The following is a 16,634-nucleotide window of genomic DNA, read 5'->3' on the forward strand; positions in this document are numbered from 1 at the left end:
TAGTTATAAACAGAAATCATATGATGATCGGTTACCTAATGTTCTGGGAGATAGCTCGGGTACAGAGATGGTCTGTCACTAGGAGAAGATTAAAGTGGCTTGTCCCACTCGCACGCTCAAGTGCCTGTCTTATATATCCTACCTAAACGCTTGTGTGTAAAGTTGAACTTTGTGAACTCTGCTCCCATTGAGTTTATCTAAACATTTTCAATTAATTGGCATGAGTGATGATGCTGTTCCAGACACAGAACATTATGCAAGGTCATAATGTACCCCCATTTAAAAATGCCTTGCTCCTGCACCCAGGCTGGTCCAATAGGAGTCTAGGGGCGCGTGATACAAGTTTGGGGATGACTGGTGTACAATCAGTTAGCATTTCACCATGTGGAGTGTGAGAGACATACAGACGGATGGACAGGGGGAAGGACAAGCTTAGTGTATAAGGGTCCCCAAACTAAGCAAACGAACAAATGAGATACATTTTTTGATAACAATGAATTATTGCACTTGGTTCTCATAGTATTCACTATTTCCCCCTGTAAGACACTGCAGAATGTGCTCTTGCCACAGGCACATAGGTTAAGGCTGCAGTTTGACCTCGCACATCCATATTTGTACACAGTTTGTGTTTATATATTGTATAGAGTAGGGTGGTGTGTAATAAAAGCTGATGCCCACCTCACGAGTGTGCTTACTGGCCACTCTGACCTTGAATGGGGTGAAAGTCAGCTTGTATCTTACACACTATACTATATATTTTCTAATACATAGTTAAATTAGAAGAATTAAACAGCTAGGTGACATCCCTTCTGTCTGATACAAACTGTCAAAGAATTTTCAGATGGCCGTATCACATTCAAGGTCTACTGCATATTTTATAATATTCTCCATTTGTATGCAGTAATGCGAAGCCAGGCACAGTATACTAAAATGAAGCTTTCTGTCCTTCATGCTTCATATCTGACAAAATGCATCTGCCGTCAGGTCAGTGTCACACAGGTGAAGGTCACAGAATACCAAGCCAAATAAAGTGACAGGAGTAGAAAATCCATGAAACAGAAATAGGTTAAAACATCTATCAAAAAGAAAACGCCCAACCCCCTGTAATAATGTTGTCTGTGTAAGGTTATGCAGCCATTCTGAACTTCCGAACACAGTCAGAAATCTTACTTTTACCCTGTAAGGTTACAGCTTCAGTTACCGGAATACATGTTTCAGGTCTTTATTTAGTAGGTAATTCTTAATTATTAAATATATATATATATGCTATGCATCAGTAAATAAAAACAACGTTGTTATAATTTGGTGGTTTATAAATCTTCTTTTTTTTTTTAATGATCCTGACGAACATCATCTATTCGGTTTTAAGTCTTCAAACAGTAAATAGGGGGACTACATCTATGTTCCTAATGGCAAAATCCAAATAAATAAGTGATGCACTTAATCAGCTTAGTGGAAATGCAAAGCACTGGCAGCAGCAGTGACTTAATGAGCAATGCAACTGATTTAGAGAGAGAGAGAGAGACAGAGAGAGAGTAATCTAGGGGCTACTTTTACAGAGCTGCTTTTATGTCAAACAGGCTCATTTATTTCATGAAAAAAGCTTAATACTGGACCATGTAACAGGAAAGCCACTGTAGCTCAGCTGGTCATGGAGCAGAAACCACTGGCCCAGTTAATACATTCCTTATAAATCCTCATTAAATATAAAAACCATATGTATAAATATTAAGAGATTTTATATTTCAACGGTTCACATTTTAACCCCCTAATGAACTCAATAACCCACAGTTATTCTGTATTTAATAGTCCTCTATAGGAGGACCCTGTTGCTGGTTCAGCTGCACTGCTCCTTAGTAAACGGGAAGGCTTGCCCAGAGCAGAGCTGATCAGGTGCATTCCCAGGAAGCCTACGCCTGTTGAAGAACGTAACAGCGCCAGTGTTCGAGGCTACTGCAAAGCCATGGCTACACAGACGGGTGCTGAGAGAGAGTGTACACCGAGGAGAAGAGCACCCGCTCCAGAAGAGAGAACTACTGCACGAAACCCTTCCACTCCAAGACGTTGCTCGTGAAGGCATTGCCCAACCAAGGCTGTCGGAAGAGGTCAGAGGTTAGTTTAGGAGATTTGATCCCAACAACAGTATAGCGAGGGTTTCGTAGGGTAGGTTCCTGGAGCGGGACGTCTCTTAGTAAACTCATAACCCTAGTGAAGGCTTGATTAAATTACCTATTACAATTCTGAAACAAATTTGAAATATTTGTACCTGCAAGCACCAATGTGGATGCTGTATGCATAACATATTCTACACTGTGGACATGATAACTGCCTTGAATTTTTACAAATCTCCAAACTTTTATCCTGAGCTGTGGTCTCCAGTAAACATTCCAGGTTGAATGTAGGTAAAATCAGATAAACTGTTAGTTTTATACAACTGGATCAACCTATAGACCAATGAGGTCCATAATTATTAGAACTGTGTGTGTGTGTGTGCGCGTGCGTTTTTGCGTGCGTGTTGTGTGTTTGTACTGGTTTATTAGTGGATTGGTAATGGCAAGTTGGAGTAAAGTGCTTTGAGAATCTAGCCCATGGCTTTAAAGTTACGGCTTTGTGCTGTGAAGCTGGGCAAGCGCAAGGGTGGGTGAAAACATTTCAGAACTATAGTACCACCACCGGCCATAGAAAGTGCATGAATGAAGTGTCTGAATTAAGAAATAATGCATTAGCTGACTAGAGTGGCCTCTTTCAATTTGAAAAACTGCCAAACGAAGCATGTTTAAAAGTATCCCAAATTTAAATCAACATCCAATTCACCAAAACAATTTCAAGCAAAGGACAAAGGTTTGATCACAGCGAAAGAGGGACAGAGATGAGGTTGGCAGACTTAGTTACCATTCATTTAACTATTATGAAGCATTTGGGACACAATTTCATTATCTCCTCTATTTTAATTTTGAATGGAGAAAAACTGAATTTGACAAAACAGAACCAAACAGCTAAGTAATATAATTTAGGGTCTCAAGCTGGTTGCTGGTTTTGTAATAAAGATATGCCTCTTTTGGTCTTATATTGAACATATTGTATAGAAGGTTGGGTTGTTTTGTCTATTAGAATGATTCTTTACAGAACCTGAGTTATTTTCTACATTGTGTTAAGCAACATTGATCACAGTGATTAATATAATGCTGATATGGGTGCCCAGAGCAGGGGAAAACTAATGTATACTGACTTTATTATTGTGCAAGTGTGTCATTTACATTTTTTTTTTATCAATTCTTCACCCCATTAGTTTCCATGGTCTGAGGCAATTTCTTTTTTCTTAAATTAAGAAAGTTCAAAATGTGACATTTCACTGATACTTGAAGAGGAAATTCAAACCCCTTTTTTCCATTGCTCCAAACTAGAATGAATACATAGATAACAAAGCACTACTGTCTGTTCATAAAAAGAAAGCAAACTGCTATTGTCACAGAAGTAGCTACAAACAACTGTACCCTTATAAAAAAAAAGAAAAGTGTGCCAAGTCATTTTGCAGTTTCCCATACATCTACCATCGTTTACCACAGTTTGCAATGCTTTTATATATATATATATATATATATATATATATATATATATATATATATATATATATATATACTTTACTATACCTCTCTGGGCTTCATTGTGCTTTGCCACACTTTTACTATATAAAGGAAGTGTGTTTGCTATATAATGTAAAATTATTATAATATCTATATAATTGCAGTAACCAAATAGGGAGGATTTAGAAAGCACAAGTGAAGCTATATTTGATTTGCTAGTAGTAACTGTACACAGTATGTATAAAAGGTTACCATATTCAGTCATACCATGCTAGTCATCATTGTTTATGTATAACTTTCATGAAGAGCAAAATAGTGGTGCGGATAAAAATCCTGCGTAGGCCTCCCGTTAAACGTCATGACTCATTTTGATTTCCCTGAGCTCTACATATCAAGCAGCCACACATCCAGTGCGCATCAACAAAAAAACTATAGTAACAGCATATTAGCCACATAATTAGAATAACGGCGTTTTGCAGCCAACACTTCAAACAAAAACACACAAAGCCGCCTCACTTTAGTCTTATAATATATTATTTGTATCAACCACCTTGCTATTATTTTGTCAGTTTTAGTAAATAAAACCCAATGTAAATTAGTCTAAAATGGTTAAATTTTTTTATTTGCGTTTGTGAGATTCGGTCTCTAAGATTCTCTTTAAGAATTAATTTAACTGATGTAACAAACGATGCACCTTCTCTTTTAAATTAAATACCCAACACGAATTCATATTGGATGGTAATAAAAATCTGGTGTAAGAAATTATTTTATTTATTTATTTGTTTTGTTTTACTTCAGAAGTATTGCACAGTAGCTGTTTTTAATTACCTCTGTTGTTAGCAGCATACGGAGAAATCTATACACAGCGGTTATTAAAGAGGACTCGACAAGTTGTTCTGCTTTCTAAGTACAACCACGCCGACATTCTCCGACTCACATTATTATTATTATTATTATTTTTACTAATAAAAGACACAAAACTGGTTTGGTTGAATCCAGTGATTTAATACATTGTGCTCTGCTGAGTAGGGCATTCTTTCTCCCTTCCCCCTCTTCCAAAAACGGTATCAAAGCAATCAAAATGGTAATGGTGATCGTGAATGGGGGCCCCATCCCCCACGTTCAAACTCTGCAGACTTTCCTCCATCCAAGGAGGTGGAAACAACACCCCTTTCCTAACAAACATGGAAGCTTCCACTATCAAACTCAAGTAGCTTCACAAATATATATCTCTTTCAAACAATATTCAAGCTCTCTGTTTCTGGAAAACTACATAAAAAAACAAGTGCAATACATACAAAATAAACGTACACGTTTTAATCCACACTTTTTAATATTATAAAGTAGCACGTCATTAATTATGAAAACACACACGGGCGCTGTTCTTGGTGCTTAAAAGACCACATTCCAAAGGAAACGCGATCGATTGAACTTAAGAAAAGCTCCATTCATTCCACACGGGGGAGATCTCGGGAAACACAAACAGACTGCTTAAACTTGATTCCTGTTTAATAGGTTTAAACGTTGGTGATATGTTGCCACAGCTAAATCAGCTTTATAAATTCGGTAGGAAGAAGCGAAACCGAGCGGATGGTATCTCGCTGTGCTGTACAAGTGTTACTGAAGCGTTCAATGGCATCTGTTCATAATCCTGAAAAAACACAAGCAGACCGGCGGTCCTCACTAAATTCAGCTAACATCCCCAAACACGGGGGGGGGGGGGGGGGGGGGAGACTCTGTTTTGTTCCTAGATGACACAGATTACATAGCCAGCTTTTAAATAACAGTTAAGATTAAAGACACGTTTTACACACGATTATAAGTGAAAGTGTAGTCGAATCAAAAGCTAACACGTCAGACCACACGAAGAAGGGTAATAGCAACTAAAGAACAGAAAGTACACCAATGCAGCTGGTCATTTTTAAAATAGCTATATAACTGTATTCTTTTGTTAATTTAGCTGTGGCAACATGTCACAAATACCCCATATCCGTGTATTTTTAATTTTCTGTTAAAAAAGTGGTTACTGACGATTTAAGATCATTTTCTTTACCCACACTCCCGAAACATGTCGACCTACTCAAAATGGACGCTAAAATTCCCAACATTTCATTGCTGCCCAACTTATATTAAATTAGCAGAACAAAACATAATGTTCGTGCTTAGCTTTTCAGACAGTGGAAAAACTGCATTTTTTTGTTTGACCAGAAATTAATCCAAACATATTAGGCCTACTTGTTAAATCGTCCTTCGCTGTACTTATTTAAACTTTGGATTCCGTTTTGAAAAGTAAAACCAGGCTAGCCAAACTGCTCGATACATTATGCAACATTCAGCGTATTCTTAAAATCTTACTTGTTTTTCGCTTAGAGCTGATATTCTTGATTGTCTTTCGTGGAGTTGTTTCTTAAGATCCCCGTTCTAAAATGAAGCAAAAAATATGATTAATGGCCTAAAATAAATAGTTGCTTTTAACCCTGGCTCGCTTGATAAAAAAAGGCCAAATTATCGCCTACCACAATTGTTTCAGAGCATATTACAACAGAAAGGCACCGAATCAAGCGCCGAAAAAAAGGGAACATAAGGGAAGAGAAAGAGATCTAAACTGATAAAGTTTTTTTTTTTTACCCAGTTCGACCACAACTACCCTTTTATTACACTGAAATAATAACACTTTAAGAATTGAATTTACCTGTGGATCTTGCTTCATCTGTGCAACTAGTTTCTAAAGAGAAAAAGCATAAACAAGAATTATAAAAGTATTTCAATTAATTAGTATGTTTGGGAGGAACAAAGACCCAAAAGCTAACACTGCGAGTCAGTTTCCAGCGGCGGTTCATAAATATTCAAGTCTCGTCCTAATCTCACACACGGCTCCTCCGCATTATTACTGGAATCCTTGTTGCTCTAAAAAAAAAAAAAAAAACTCAGCAAATTCCCAAACTACTCACAAAAGTAAAAAAATCCCTTTCCCTCAACGACACGCTATACTCATCAACAGATACTGAAACAAAATAATATGTATCATACACTTATTTTGTAAGAATGCACATCTTTCACGTTTGACCCCGTCAGATTTTTTCCTCCTTTCGTTTTCTCTCGATCTCTCTTTCTCATTCGCTTAAGACCGAAACAGCATATAAAATAATACGATTTTCTAATACCTGATGACACTGAATTTCCAATTTCAACGAGTCTTGTAGGCCCTGTAGTTCCATGATCTGACTTTCGAAGCACTTTTCTTGCACTTTTAAAGCAATCGCAAAGAAGTTTTGCGGAAAAAATAAATTTAAAAAGCGACAATAACAACCGAAAGAACAACTACTCGGGCTGCAAAGCAAGTTCTTGCCTCTTTGCTGGGGACACGACTCGTCACTCACTTTACGCCACGGCGGAAACTCTTACAAAGACGGCGCAGACTTCAGCACCTGGACAGATCCACTGCTATAATAATCCCGCAGCGACGCGCTTGTTCTGGGTGCTCGTTATTTTCTTATTTCGGTAATTATGAGTTGAAAACCGAGGTACTAGATTTAGTCCGAGTCCGCGGCTTGATTTCACTTTGCCTCAGGAAAAGTTGCGCTTCGGCTGTCAATGCTAATTCGAAGGTTCCCGGATGGAGCAGTGAAAGAAGAAGAGAACTCTCTTTCTCTCTCTCTCTCAATCATACACACACTGCACATGCGCGCTCTACCGTGTACACTGGCAAACAGCTAACTATGATCTTGCAAGTGAAACTATTTGGGAATGTCTGGAGTGGCCATTTATGTGTTTGCAGTATTCATACATTGTGCATTATTGGTCCCACAATAACGACTAGAACTCTTGGGAATATTTGGGTATGTTTATACATAAAAAAAAATACCCAAATAAGTCAATAAATAAATAAATAGCTACATCATACATATATATATATATATATATATATATATATATATATATATATATATATATATATATATATATCTTTTTATTTATTTTTTCTTTTTAAACAGCTGAAGAAGGGTTTTTGCCCGAAACCTCTGAAAATAAAAGATTTTTTAATCTAACATACAAGGGGAAGTGTGTTTGAAAACAGTGGAGTTACACTTACAGGCTTTTGACGCCATGGCAACTGCACACTTAAATCTATGAATGTGTTTGTAATGTCATTTACTGCATAGTTAATGATGCAATGATCTACTATTCCTTTATATTTAACCCTTCAGGCATCATGGTTTTGAGTATATGTATCTGTTTATTTTCCTTTATTCTTCTGTATTGAACATTGTCTAATTTAAAATCTTCTTAAACTACACATTGTAGGTCAAGTGTTGATATATTGGTTCACTTACTTTTTTATTTCTTGTTTGATATTCTGTATTCTTTTATATACTTTATCTTCTACATATTTTATTTTGTTTATATATACATATACACTGCTGTGCAAAATTCTTAGACATGTTGCATTTTTCTACTCTGATGCATTATGAGCATCAACAATTTGCTCAAAGCCTCCACTAGTGTTTTCTACTATTATAACAACCATGACTTGCATAAAGAAGGAAAAACATTGAGTGAAATAGCTTGCATCACTTGATTTTCAAGGTGTGGTATCCGAAGCATAATCAACAAGTACAGAGAAACATCATCTGTAATTGACAAACCCAGGACTGGAAGACCCAAAAAGCTGTCTAACAAGGATGAGCAATACTTGAAGATGATATCCTTAAGGAATAGAAAGAAGACAAGCGTTGAATTGACAAAAGAACTGGCAGAAGGCACAGGTGTCGATGTCCATCCATCAACAGTCCAAAGCACCTTTGACCATTGTTCCATAGTCCAATTTATGTGTTCTTGTGCATATTTTAGCCTTTTAGTCTTGTTCCCCTTTCTTAACAGAGGTATTCCTACTACAACACATCCTTTAAGTCCTGATTTCAAGAGTGACCTTCGTACTGTTGATTTGATAGACAACAACACCTGTGCCTGTGACCCTTGATCTTTTCATGGTTATTCTATGCATGTACAATAGTTTGCCATGGTTTTTTGTTTAACATGCTTTACCATACCTCTCTGTACTTTAGCATGCTTCTGCTTTGCCGTACTACACTTTGCTGTGGTATTACCAAGGCCTAACTCTAGTTGTGTTCATTATTTGTTTATATTCCCCACAGGTAGTGTTAACTGTAGGGACACTACAGTGCCTAGCTTTGAGCTGAGATTTGAAGATGTTTTCCATTAATTACACAGGTGTTTTTTTTTTTATGTTCGAACAGGACAAACTGAAAATAAAGATCTTTGTTAACTATAGAGGACATCTTTAAATCTCAGCTCAAAGTTATGCTGTTTTCTCTGTAGAACTCATTTTAGTATTTTACTGGTGTGCTGTTTTGAGTGGAGCTATCATTCCTTTACTGCTAGGGCAGTCTGCAGTCCTGAGTGGAGAGATCTTTCCTACAGTCTGCAGCTTTTAAAGTTAACCCCTTAAGGTGCACAAGGAATTGAGCAGTTGTTCAAATGGTTTCTTCTTAAAATACATTTGAAAGTGACTCAAGTATCACGAGAAGAAAACGGACAATTTCGACGACCAGATCCAACCTGTCAGTCAATTTTAAACCCGGTTTTGCGCATCTCATTGCAAAAATAACAACGTTACCATCATTTTATTTGTGGGACCCATATGTCCCTGGTACCTTAAAAGGTTAAATGCCTATATGCTTTATTACATGGCAAGTGGAATCTCTCTGCCATTCACTTTCATTGGGATGCTAAATCTATTGCATTGTCAATAAAGAAGTGTCACAGTAGGTCTGAGGAACACGGAACCACTTTGTGGCTTGGAACAATTTCAGGAGACTAGTTTTCACAGGCCACTGCACGGCACACCAGGGAGACTTGGGGTTTGATAGAGTAGTTGCCTCAAACTAGGTCTTGTGGAACCAGAAAAAGTGGCTTTGTGTTCCCTCAGCTGAACGAACAAATTGCACTTATCAGGAAAAAATAGTTTTGAGTCAGATTGAAACTAAAGTGTGTAAAACAAAACAATTATCTTTCAACATTATTCAACAACCTTCTACGCATCATACTGTATTTTATCAGATTATAGTCCAGTTTGTTTAAATTCTCCAACTGTAGTTTTAGCTGTAGGGACAAGTTCCCTCCCCTGCTTAAAAAGCATGACCCCTAGACTGCAGCAGTTGGAAGTTATACATACTATCTTCTTCATCTCGCATGTATCTTCAGCTTCTTCACGCATGAATAGGCGCTGTATGCATCTGCACATGTTAAAAAAAGACCTGTGTGATGATTTCTGAATTTGTGCACAAAACTGCTTCATCTTCCCAAGCACGCACTTCAAGTTCGAGAAATCATTTGTCATATTGAAGGCGGGGCGCCACCGCAGGCCAATGAGGAGTTGAGGCTGCAGCACATCTTGTGAAACGGATACTTATATAGTAAAGTCAAGGCACCAATGAGAACGCCAAAATGGCGTGTTCACCAGTAATTTGATTAGTAGAACATGAAAGTGACCGCCGATAAACTATTCGGGGTTTATGAAATTCAAAGTTAAATTGTAGTAAGCCAATTCCCTAATTAAATCTATATAAAATAAAATAAACTAAAATACATTTTAAAAAACGTGTGCACAGTATTTACGCTGGGTACGAACAGAAGCCCATACTAAATCACTGATCTGACACGACACATATATATAGAAATGACAATAAAACCACAATGAAGGAACAAATTTCAGTAGTTTTCTATACATCCTGTATATCACAATTAACTTTCAAAAACAGCATTCGGTGTGAGAAGTGGCGTTATGTCTCTGAATGTGGTATATTCTTAGGGCAATTAACTTACACTTAAATGACGTCGAACAAGACCTATTTCTTTTTTTGTTTTGTTTTGTTTTTTTATACGGTGTATAATTATTGATAGTAAGAGATTAGGAAGATTGCAAATGTTTAACAATTAAGAACATCTGTGATTTAAACCCAAAGGCTGGGCACGCACAAAGTATACAGATTCCCACGAGATTGAGACTGGTATCCAAGTTTTTTTTTTTGTTTGTTTGTTTGAAACCATGTTTCTTTTGTTGTTTTCAGTTTTCAGTTTCACACACTCGCAGATACCGTGGTCTGTAAACGAATTCTTCAACAAACGGATAAATACATACATACATACATACATACATACATACATACATACATAAATACGTACCTACCTACATACATACATACATACATACATACATACATACATGCAAATTGTATCGGAGTAAATTGAGTATGATGCATGCACAGTATAGTACTTGGGAATACCTTAGGATTTTAGGAGTGATTGGATAGGAACCAGTAGAAAATCTACTGGCAGCAGTCTTTTGGGGGTTTCCTATTTCCAGTACAAATTCTACTGCCAGTAAGAAACCACAAATAGATTGCTGCCAGTAGTTCACCATCAGAAAGAGATTTACTTATATTTTATTGACTTTAAGTTTAGAGAAAGTGAAATGGGTGGCAAATGTATTTGGATATCAATATTATTTGTACAAATGAAAATTTCTAGCAGAAAGACATTGTAAGTGCAAAATCTTTTTTCCCTGCCGAGGATGAAAATTAAAAGTGCAGAGCCAGGGATAAAAAAAAAAAAAAGCAAAGCCAGGGAAATCCTCCTCATCACCCCTGTCAAATTGCATCCTGAGTGGTTATATTAAGAATGTGTTTTGTGCAGCTACTGGCAGCAGCGGAATCAGCTGTCTTAGTACCAGTAAAAATCCTACTGGTATAACATCTGCCTTCTTTTATATGTGTATTTCTGTGCCCTGTTGGGAATGCCAGCAACTGCTGATGAGCTGCCTCTCTGCAAGACAAGCTGAGGAAAACAGTTAGAATGGCAGAGCTACTCTAGATCTCATAGTAAAACAGTTTAGAACCGCAGAGCTACTCTAGATCTCATAGTAAAACATTTAGAACGGCAGAGCTACTCTAGATCTCATAGTAAAACAGTTTAGAACCGCAGAGCTACTCTAGATCTCATAGTAAAACAGTTTAGAACCGCAGAGCTACTCTAGATCTCATAGTTAAACAGTTCAGAACCGCAGAGCGACTCTAGATCTCATAGTAAAACAGTTTAGAACCGCAGAGCTACTCTAGATCTCATAGTTAAACAGTTCAGAACCACAGAGTGACTCTAGATCTCATAGTAAAACAGTTTAGAACCGCAGAGCGACTCTAGATTTCATAGTAAAACAGTTTAGAACCGCAGAGCTACTCTAGATATCATAGTAAAACCGTTTCAGTAAGAACCCATCAGAATGATTGCAACCATCATCAAAGATAAAGGAAGAGTAAAAACAACTCAGAACATGTCATTGTAAAAGCTGTCTAAGCTTCAGAGTTTCTTGTTACTAGTTTCTTGACATAACAGATTTATTATTTGGTTCCAGAATTGCATTATAACCGGCAAAAGAGGGATTTTAGACAATTCCCAGTGTGATCCCGTTATTATCCCAGAGTATTAACCTATAAATATAGCAAAAACACCCTAGAATTCCCAGCCATGGTTGAATGACGTCTTGATACGGTAGCACACTGTCTGTCTGGTACACGTGCATTTTTTTTTTTTTTTTTTTTTTTTTTTTCAGGTACCGGTTAATTTGATATGCAGCGCACGGCGCTTGCTCGCATGCCTAAACAACTTCCACTAAGAAAGCATGGAAATGTTATGTTGTTTTTGGTCTTTTACATCTTTTTAAAATTGAATTTATCATATGTTGTAGTAATTTATATTGTTTGTAATGCAATTAATCATATTTTTCCACTATTAAGAAAATAGTACGCATATATTTGTTATATGCAATACATTGGGTTTACTTGTGCAACTTTGCGATGACTTCTCATTTTGTCTTGTTCGCAGTGAATTGTGTTTTCTTACAAGAGTCACGTTTTGGTGCGCGTAACACATTCTGACGATGTACACTTTCTGGCCCTACACCGATACTGCAATATATATCAACAGTGTTTGTATTGCGTGTTCAAACCATTGTGGTCCCATGTTTTTTTTAAATATGAAAACATTACTACTGTGGCGCCATTGTACAATTAAACACAACCGTTGCATTGCCATGGACACTGTCTTTTTATTTTGTATGGGGAGTTCTGACTCAAAAGATGAGACACTATTGTCACCGATTCAATCATTTAAACTGAGTCAGTACACTTCTCAGTAAAATCTGTTAGCTGAAAAAAAAAATCACATGATCAGTTTTAAAGCCCTTGAGAAAAAAAAAAAACCCTTTTTCCTTTAAGCTGCTTTCACGAGACCATCAAACAGCAGCTATGATATTATGGAACTGTTGCAAGAGTGGGGATAAAGAAGACGCGTCTCCTTACAGGAGAGATCACGTATCTTGTTTTCTGTTGTAATAACATTTTCGCAGCCATGCGAAAATGGTAGCTTTTATTTTCATGGTTTGCCAGAAAGAACATGTAACATTAACAAAACCAAAAAAAAAAAAAAAACCTAGAGCATGTTTTACTGCATGCATAATGCCATTTGCAGAGCTAATGGGTGATTCTACACACACACGTATGCTCTGTAGCTTTCAAGCGAGATAGCAGAGCGGACTCAATTTAAATACCATTACACGTTCATAAACTCCCTCGAATGCCAACTGTGGGGAGATCGCTTTAGCATCAGTTGTGTTATTTGAATAAGTAGCTTCAAATGTGAGTTGTTTTTCTCTTTTTTTCTGCAGTGTTTAATGATGCTCTCTCTCATTCTGAGTGGTTGCAGGTTTTGCTGCTCTAATATTGAGTTCTCATCATTTCTTTCTAAATTCTAAATCTGTACCTGGAGAATTCTAACTGCAGGGACTGAACTGCTGAATTTAGAATTTCTTTTGTTTTGTTTTTTGTATTTCTAAATTTACCAGCATTGAGTGTTAAACAGTTAGGGGTGTGTCTATATACAATATTGTGTGTTACACAGTTAGGGATGTGTCTATATACAGGACTGTGTGTTAAACAGGTATGTGTCTATATACAGTATTGTGTGTTACACAGTTAGGGATGTGTCGATATACAGTATTTGGAAACTGACAGTAAACTAGAACAGTTTGCTTAAAAGAAAACTAAAAATAATCATAGCAAGAAAAGTGAGTAAACTGTAAAACAAATGAGCTCAAACTTTTAAATAATCAGAATAATACAATATTAATAAATTGCAAAAACAGTTCCATGTACCTTCAGTAGTAAGACCACCCCCTATAAGGATAGAGATAAGATTCCTGGTGTTACTACGAGCTTGATTGCTGCAGTGTATAGGTAACAAGCTCAGGTGTGTCTGATTAAACTCAGGAATGGATCAAACTGCTATGCAATGGGAGTTTTATTTCCATCCCTGCCCTGTTACAGACACCTTTTGTGTGTCCCTTCACTGGTCTTAATAGACATTGCATTGTATGTAATATCCTCTTCAAGCATGGGGGCAGCCGCTGAAGTGCACATAGTGTCCAATTAATTTCACTTTTAGCTGGTAAAGAGCAGTTTATGTAAGCAGGAATTCATGCTATGAAGTAAGTAAATGTTGGAATTTTTATAATTTTGCTTCTGTTAACTCATCATCTACCATGAATGAAGATAAAAATGGATCAGCATTTGCTGTATATATGGCGTACTTATGTATGATCTTTTCCCCCTAAAATACCTTAAATTGAATTGACTTAAAGTACCCTTATAAAAGTTAACCACATGGTATTTTTGCAGTTTTCCCATGGTTTTCCCATGGTTGCACTATGCATTGACCCTGGTTAGCCATGTTTATTAATATGCTTTACCATACCTTGCTGTTCTTTACAATGCTTACCTATGTTTTAGCATGCTTTCATTTTGCTTTATTTTATAAAGGGAAACTTGTCCAATTCAACTGCTTGGCATGCTGGTGACATGATTTATTTAAACTTCCAAAGCCTGTTGGGGTTGGGGTCTGCTGACTCGTCCAGCAAGCCAGGTGATGGACTCTCATTCTCATCTCTGAACATCCCATAATCATCAGGAAAATATTCACATTTCTGTGTTGTGGGGGTTGTCCTGATATGCTGAATATAAATGACACTGATGTCCAAGTTAAGATGGTAAGACTATGAAACTGATTTAACTTGTGACCTTCTTGCTGTAAGTGTTAATATTCCACAGCAATTATAACATCTCCTTCTTAGTCAAACCGAGAGATGTAAAGGGCATTCCTAATGTCAGCTCAGTCTTTGGGGACATGGTATTTTTCTCAGTATACTGCAGAAGGGACCTGACCGCTTCAGTACCATTTTACAATCATACTTACTGCAGCATCATTGCATTGCCATTTCCATTGAAAATGTGCTACTAGATTTCACAATGGTTCGCTCATCCTAAGTAATAAGAATTATCATTGGGGTTTGGGATAGGATGTCTTAGAAATGAGTGGGGATTCTGACATATGCACTTCTTGTTAAAGACACATTTCTTACCTCCTCCCTTTCTTGTGTTGAATCACTTTTGTTTCCTTTCCTAATATTAATACTTTAATTTCACAGGGAATAGAGGATTATAGTGTTGCTTCCAGGTTTCTAACCATTTCCTGTACACTAGCTGACACAATGAAATGCACTTCCTGAACTCGGACGTGCAGTGTTGTGTATGCATGTAGACTTCTTCACTACACTCCTTTGAAATTCAGATATGCATAAAGCTGGTTTATAAACGGTATCTATACTACTCAGCTATTGCTCGGGATCACGGTTTTCAACAAAGAGGAGGTTTATACTCTGCCATTTATTGAATGGTTGGTTGTGTGAGTATGCAGTTTAACCTGAGGAAAATAATGCATAACAAAATAATAAGGTTCATAAGACTCTGAAAACAATGGAAACATATATATATATATATATATATATATATATATATATATATATATATATATATATATATATATATATATATATATATATATCCATATTTGTGCTTGCAATCTATATTCTGAAGTATTTTGAAATTCAGTCCGTCTCTTATTTGAATCCCTGCTAATTGGCAGTTGGTTTTGTTTTGTGTGCTCAACACTTTGTGAATGTGGTAGCTCCCTGGAAAGCCACATTGTCTGAAGGCTTTTCTGTGTATCATTTAGTAACTTCTTACAGAAATAAATTCCTTTAGGTTATAGACAAACATTTTGTGTTAGAAGGAAATTATTATTTAATCAGCTAGCAAACAAACATGTAAATGAACAGTGCTAGCATGTGATCATTACTAGAAGCACACAATTCTGTGATTGTGAGGATGGAAATCCATACTTACAACAGCAGGTATTTTTGAAGTTATTTTCCTGATCATAGAATTTTGTGTGAAGTACCCACAATTCTGTAGCTGTATTTCTAAGTGTTCGGTGTCTACCTCTAATCGCGTTGAGAGGGTATTTCTTGCGCACTCTTTGCTTGTCAAGACCCTCCCACGAAGAGGACAAGAGAAAGACACTCTCATCATTAGAGGTAACCACAAATATATATATTTTTAAACATATTATAAAGGCCATTAATTCTAAAGAAGGTATCCCTATTCATCGATACACAGTGAACCGCTCCATCTCTACACCTCATACACATTAATGTCTGCTTATACAGCTCAGCTTACCTCTGGACATTGTGACACAGCAGTCTGAAGCATTCCCACAGAAGCCTCGTCACTGTTCCTCGTTTATTGCTTTCAACATACAGCTCTGGTCATTTTTAGGATTGAAACATCATTAAAACAACTATATGAACATAATTTAAATATTTTATTTAACATAATTTAATCAAAGATACTCCAAAATGAAATCTCATAAGTCTACCAGAAGTCAGAACACTTTTTTCAATTTTTGTCAGTTTTTTATTAAGTATATAGAAAACTACAAAGCAGTATGTAATTCAATATGTTAACGTAACATTATTTAGGGGGTTTCATTTGACTTTATGAAGCAAAATTAGTTAATTCCACAGCTTTTGTGTTATATGACAACATTGTGGCCCAGGATCTCGCCCTATAGCCAGCGGGA

The 16,634-nt window shown here is 36.7% G+C and overlaps 1 protein-coding gene across 4 annotated transcripts in view; it reads right to left on the reverse strand.

Annotated features, from left to right (window-relative positions):
- The window catches only part of LOC117420159 (PHD finger protein 21B-like), a 99,977-nt gene extending 92,793 nt beyond the window's left edge, over positions 1 to 7,184 (reverse strand). For 2 of the 4 annotated variants that reach the window (XM_058986403.1, XM_058986401.1), the window contains exons 1-3: positions 6,615 to 6,738; positions 6,277 to 6,309; positions 5,940 to 6,005 (exon numbers count right to left, since the gene is read on the reverse strand). In XM_058986403.1, the coding sequence (XP_058842386.1) occupies positions 5,940 to 6,005; positions 6,277 to 6,309; positions 6,615 to 6,701 (186 nt within the window). In that variant the 5' untranslated portion in view covers positions 6,702 to 6,738. The other 2 variants (XM_034033740.3, XM_058986402.1) reach the window with 2 other exon arrangements.
- Between the last annotated feature and the right edge of the window lie 9,450 nt (positions 7,185 to 16,634).

The sequence above is a fragment of the Acipenser ruthenus genome, chromosome 14 (genome assembly GCF_902713425.1).
Source record: "Acipenser ruthenus chromosome 14, fAciRut3.2 maternal haplotype, whole genome shotgun sequence".
Lineage (NCBI taxonomy): Eukaryota > Metazoa > Chordata > Actinopteri > Acipenseriformes > Acipenseridae > Acipenser > Acipenser ruthenus.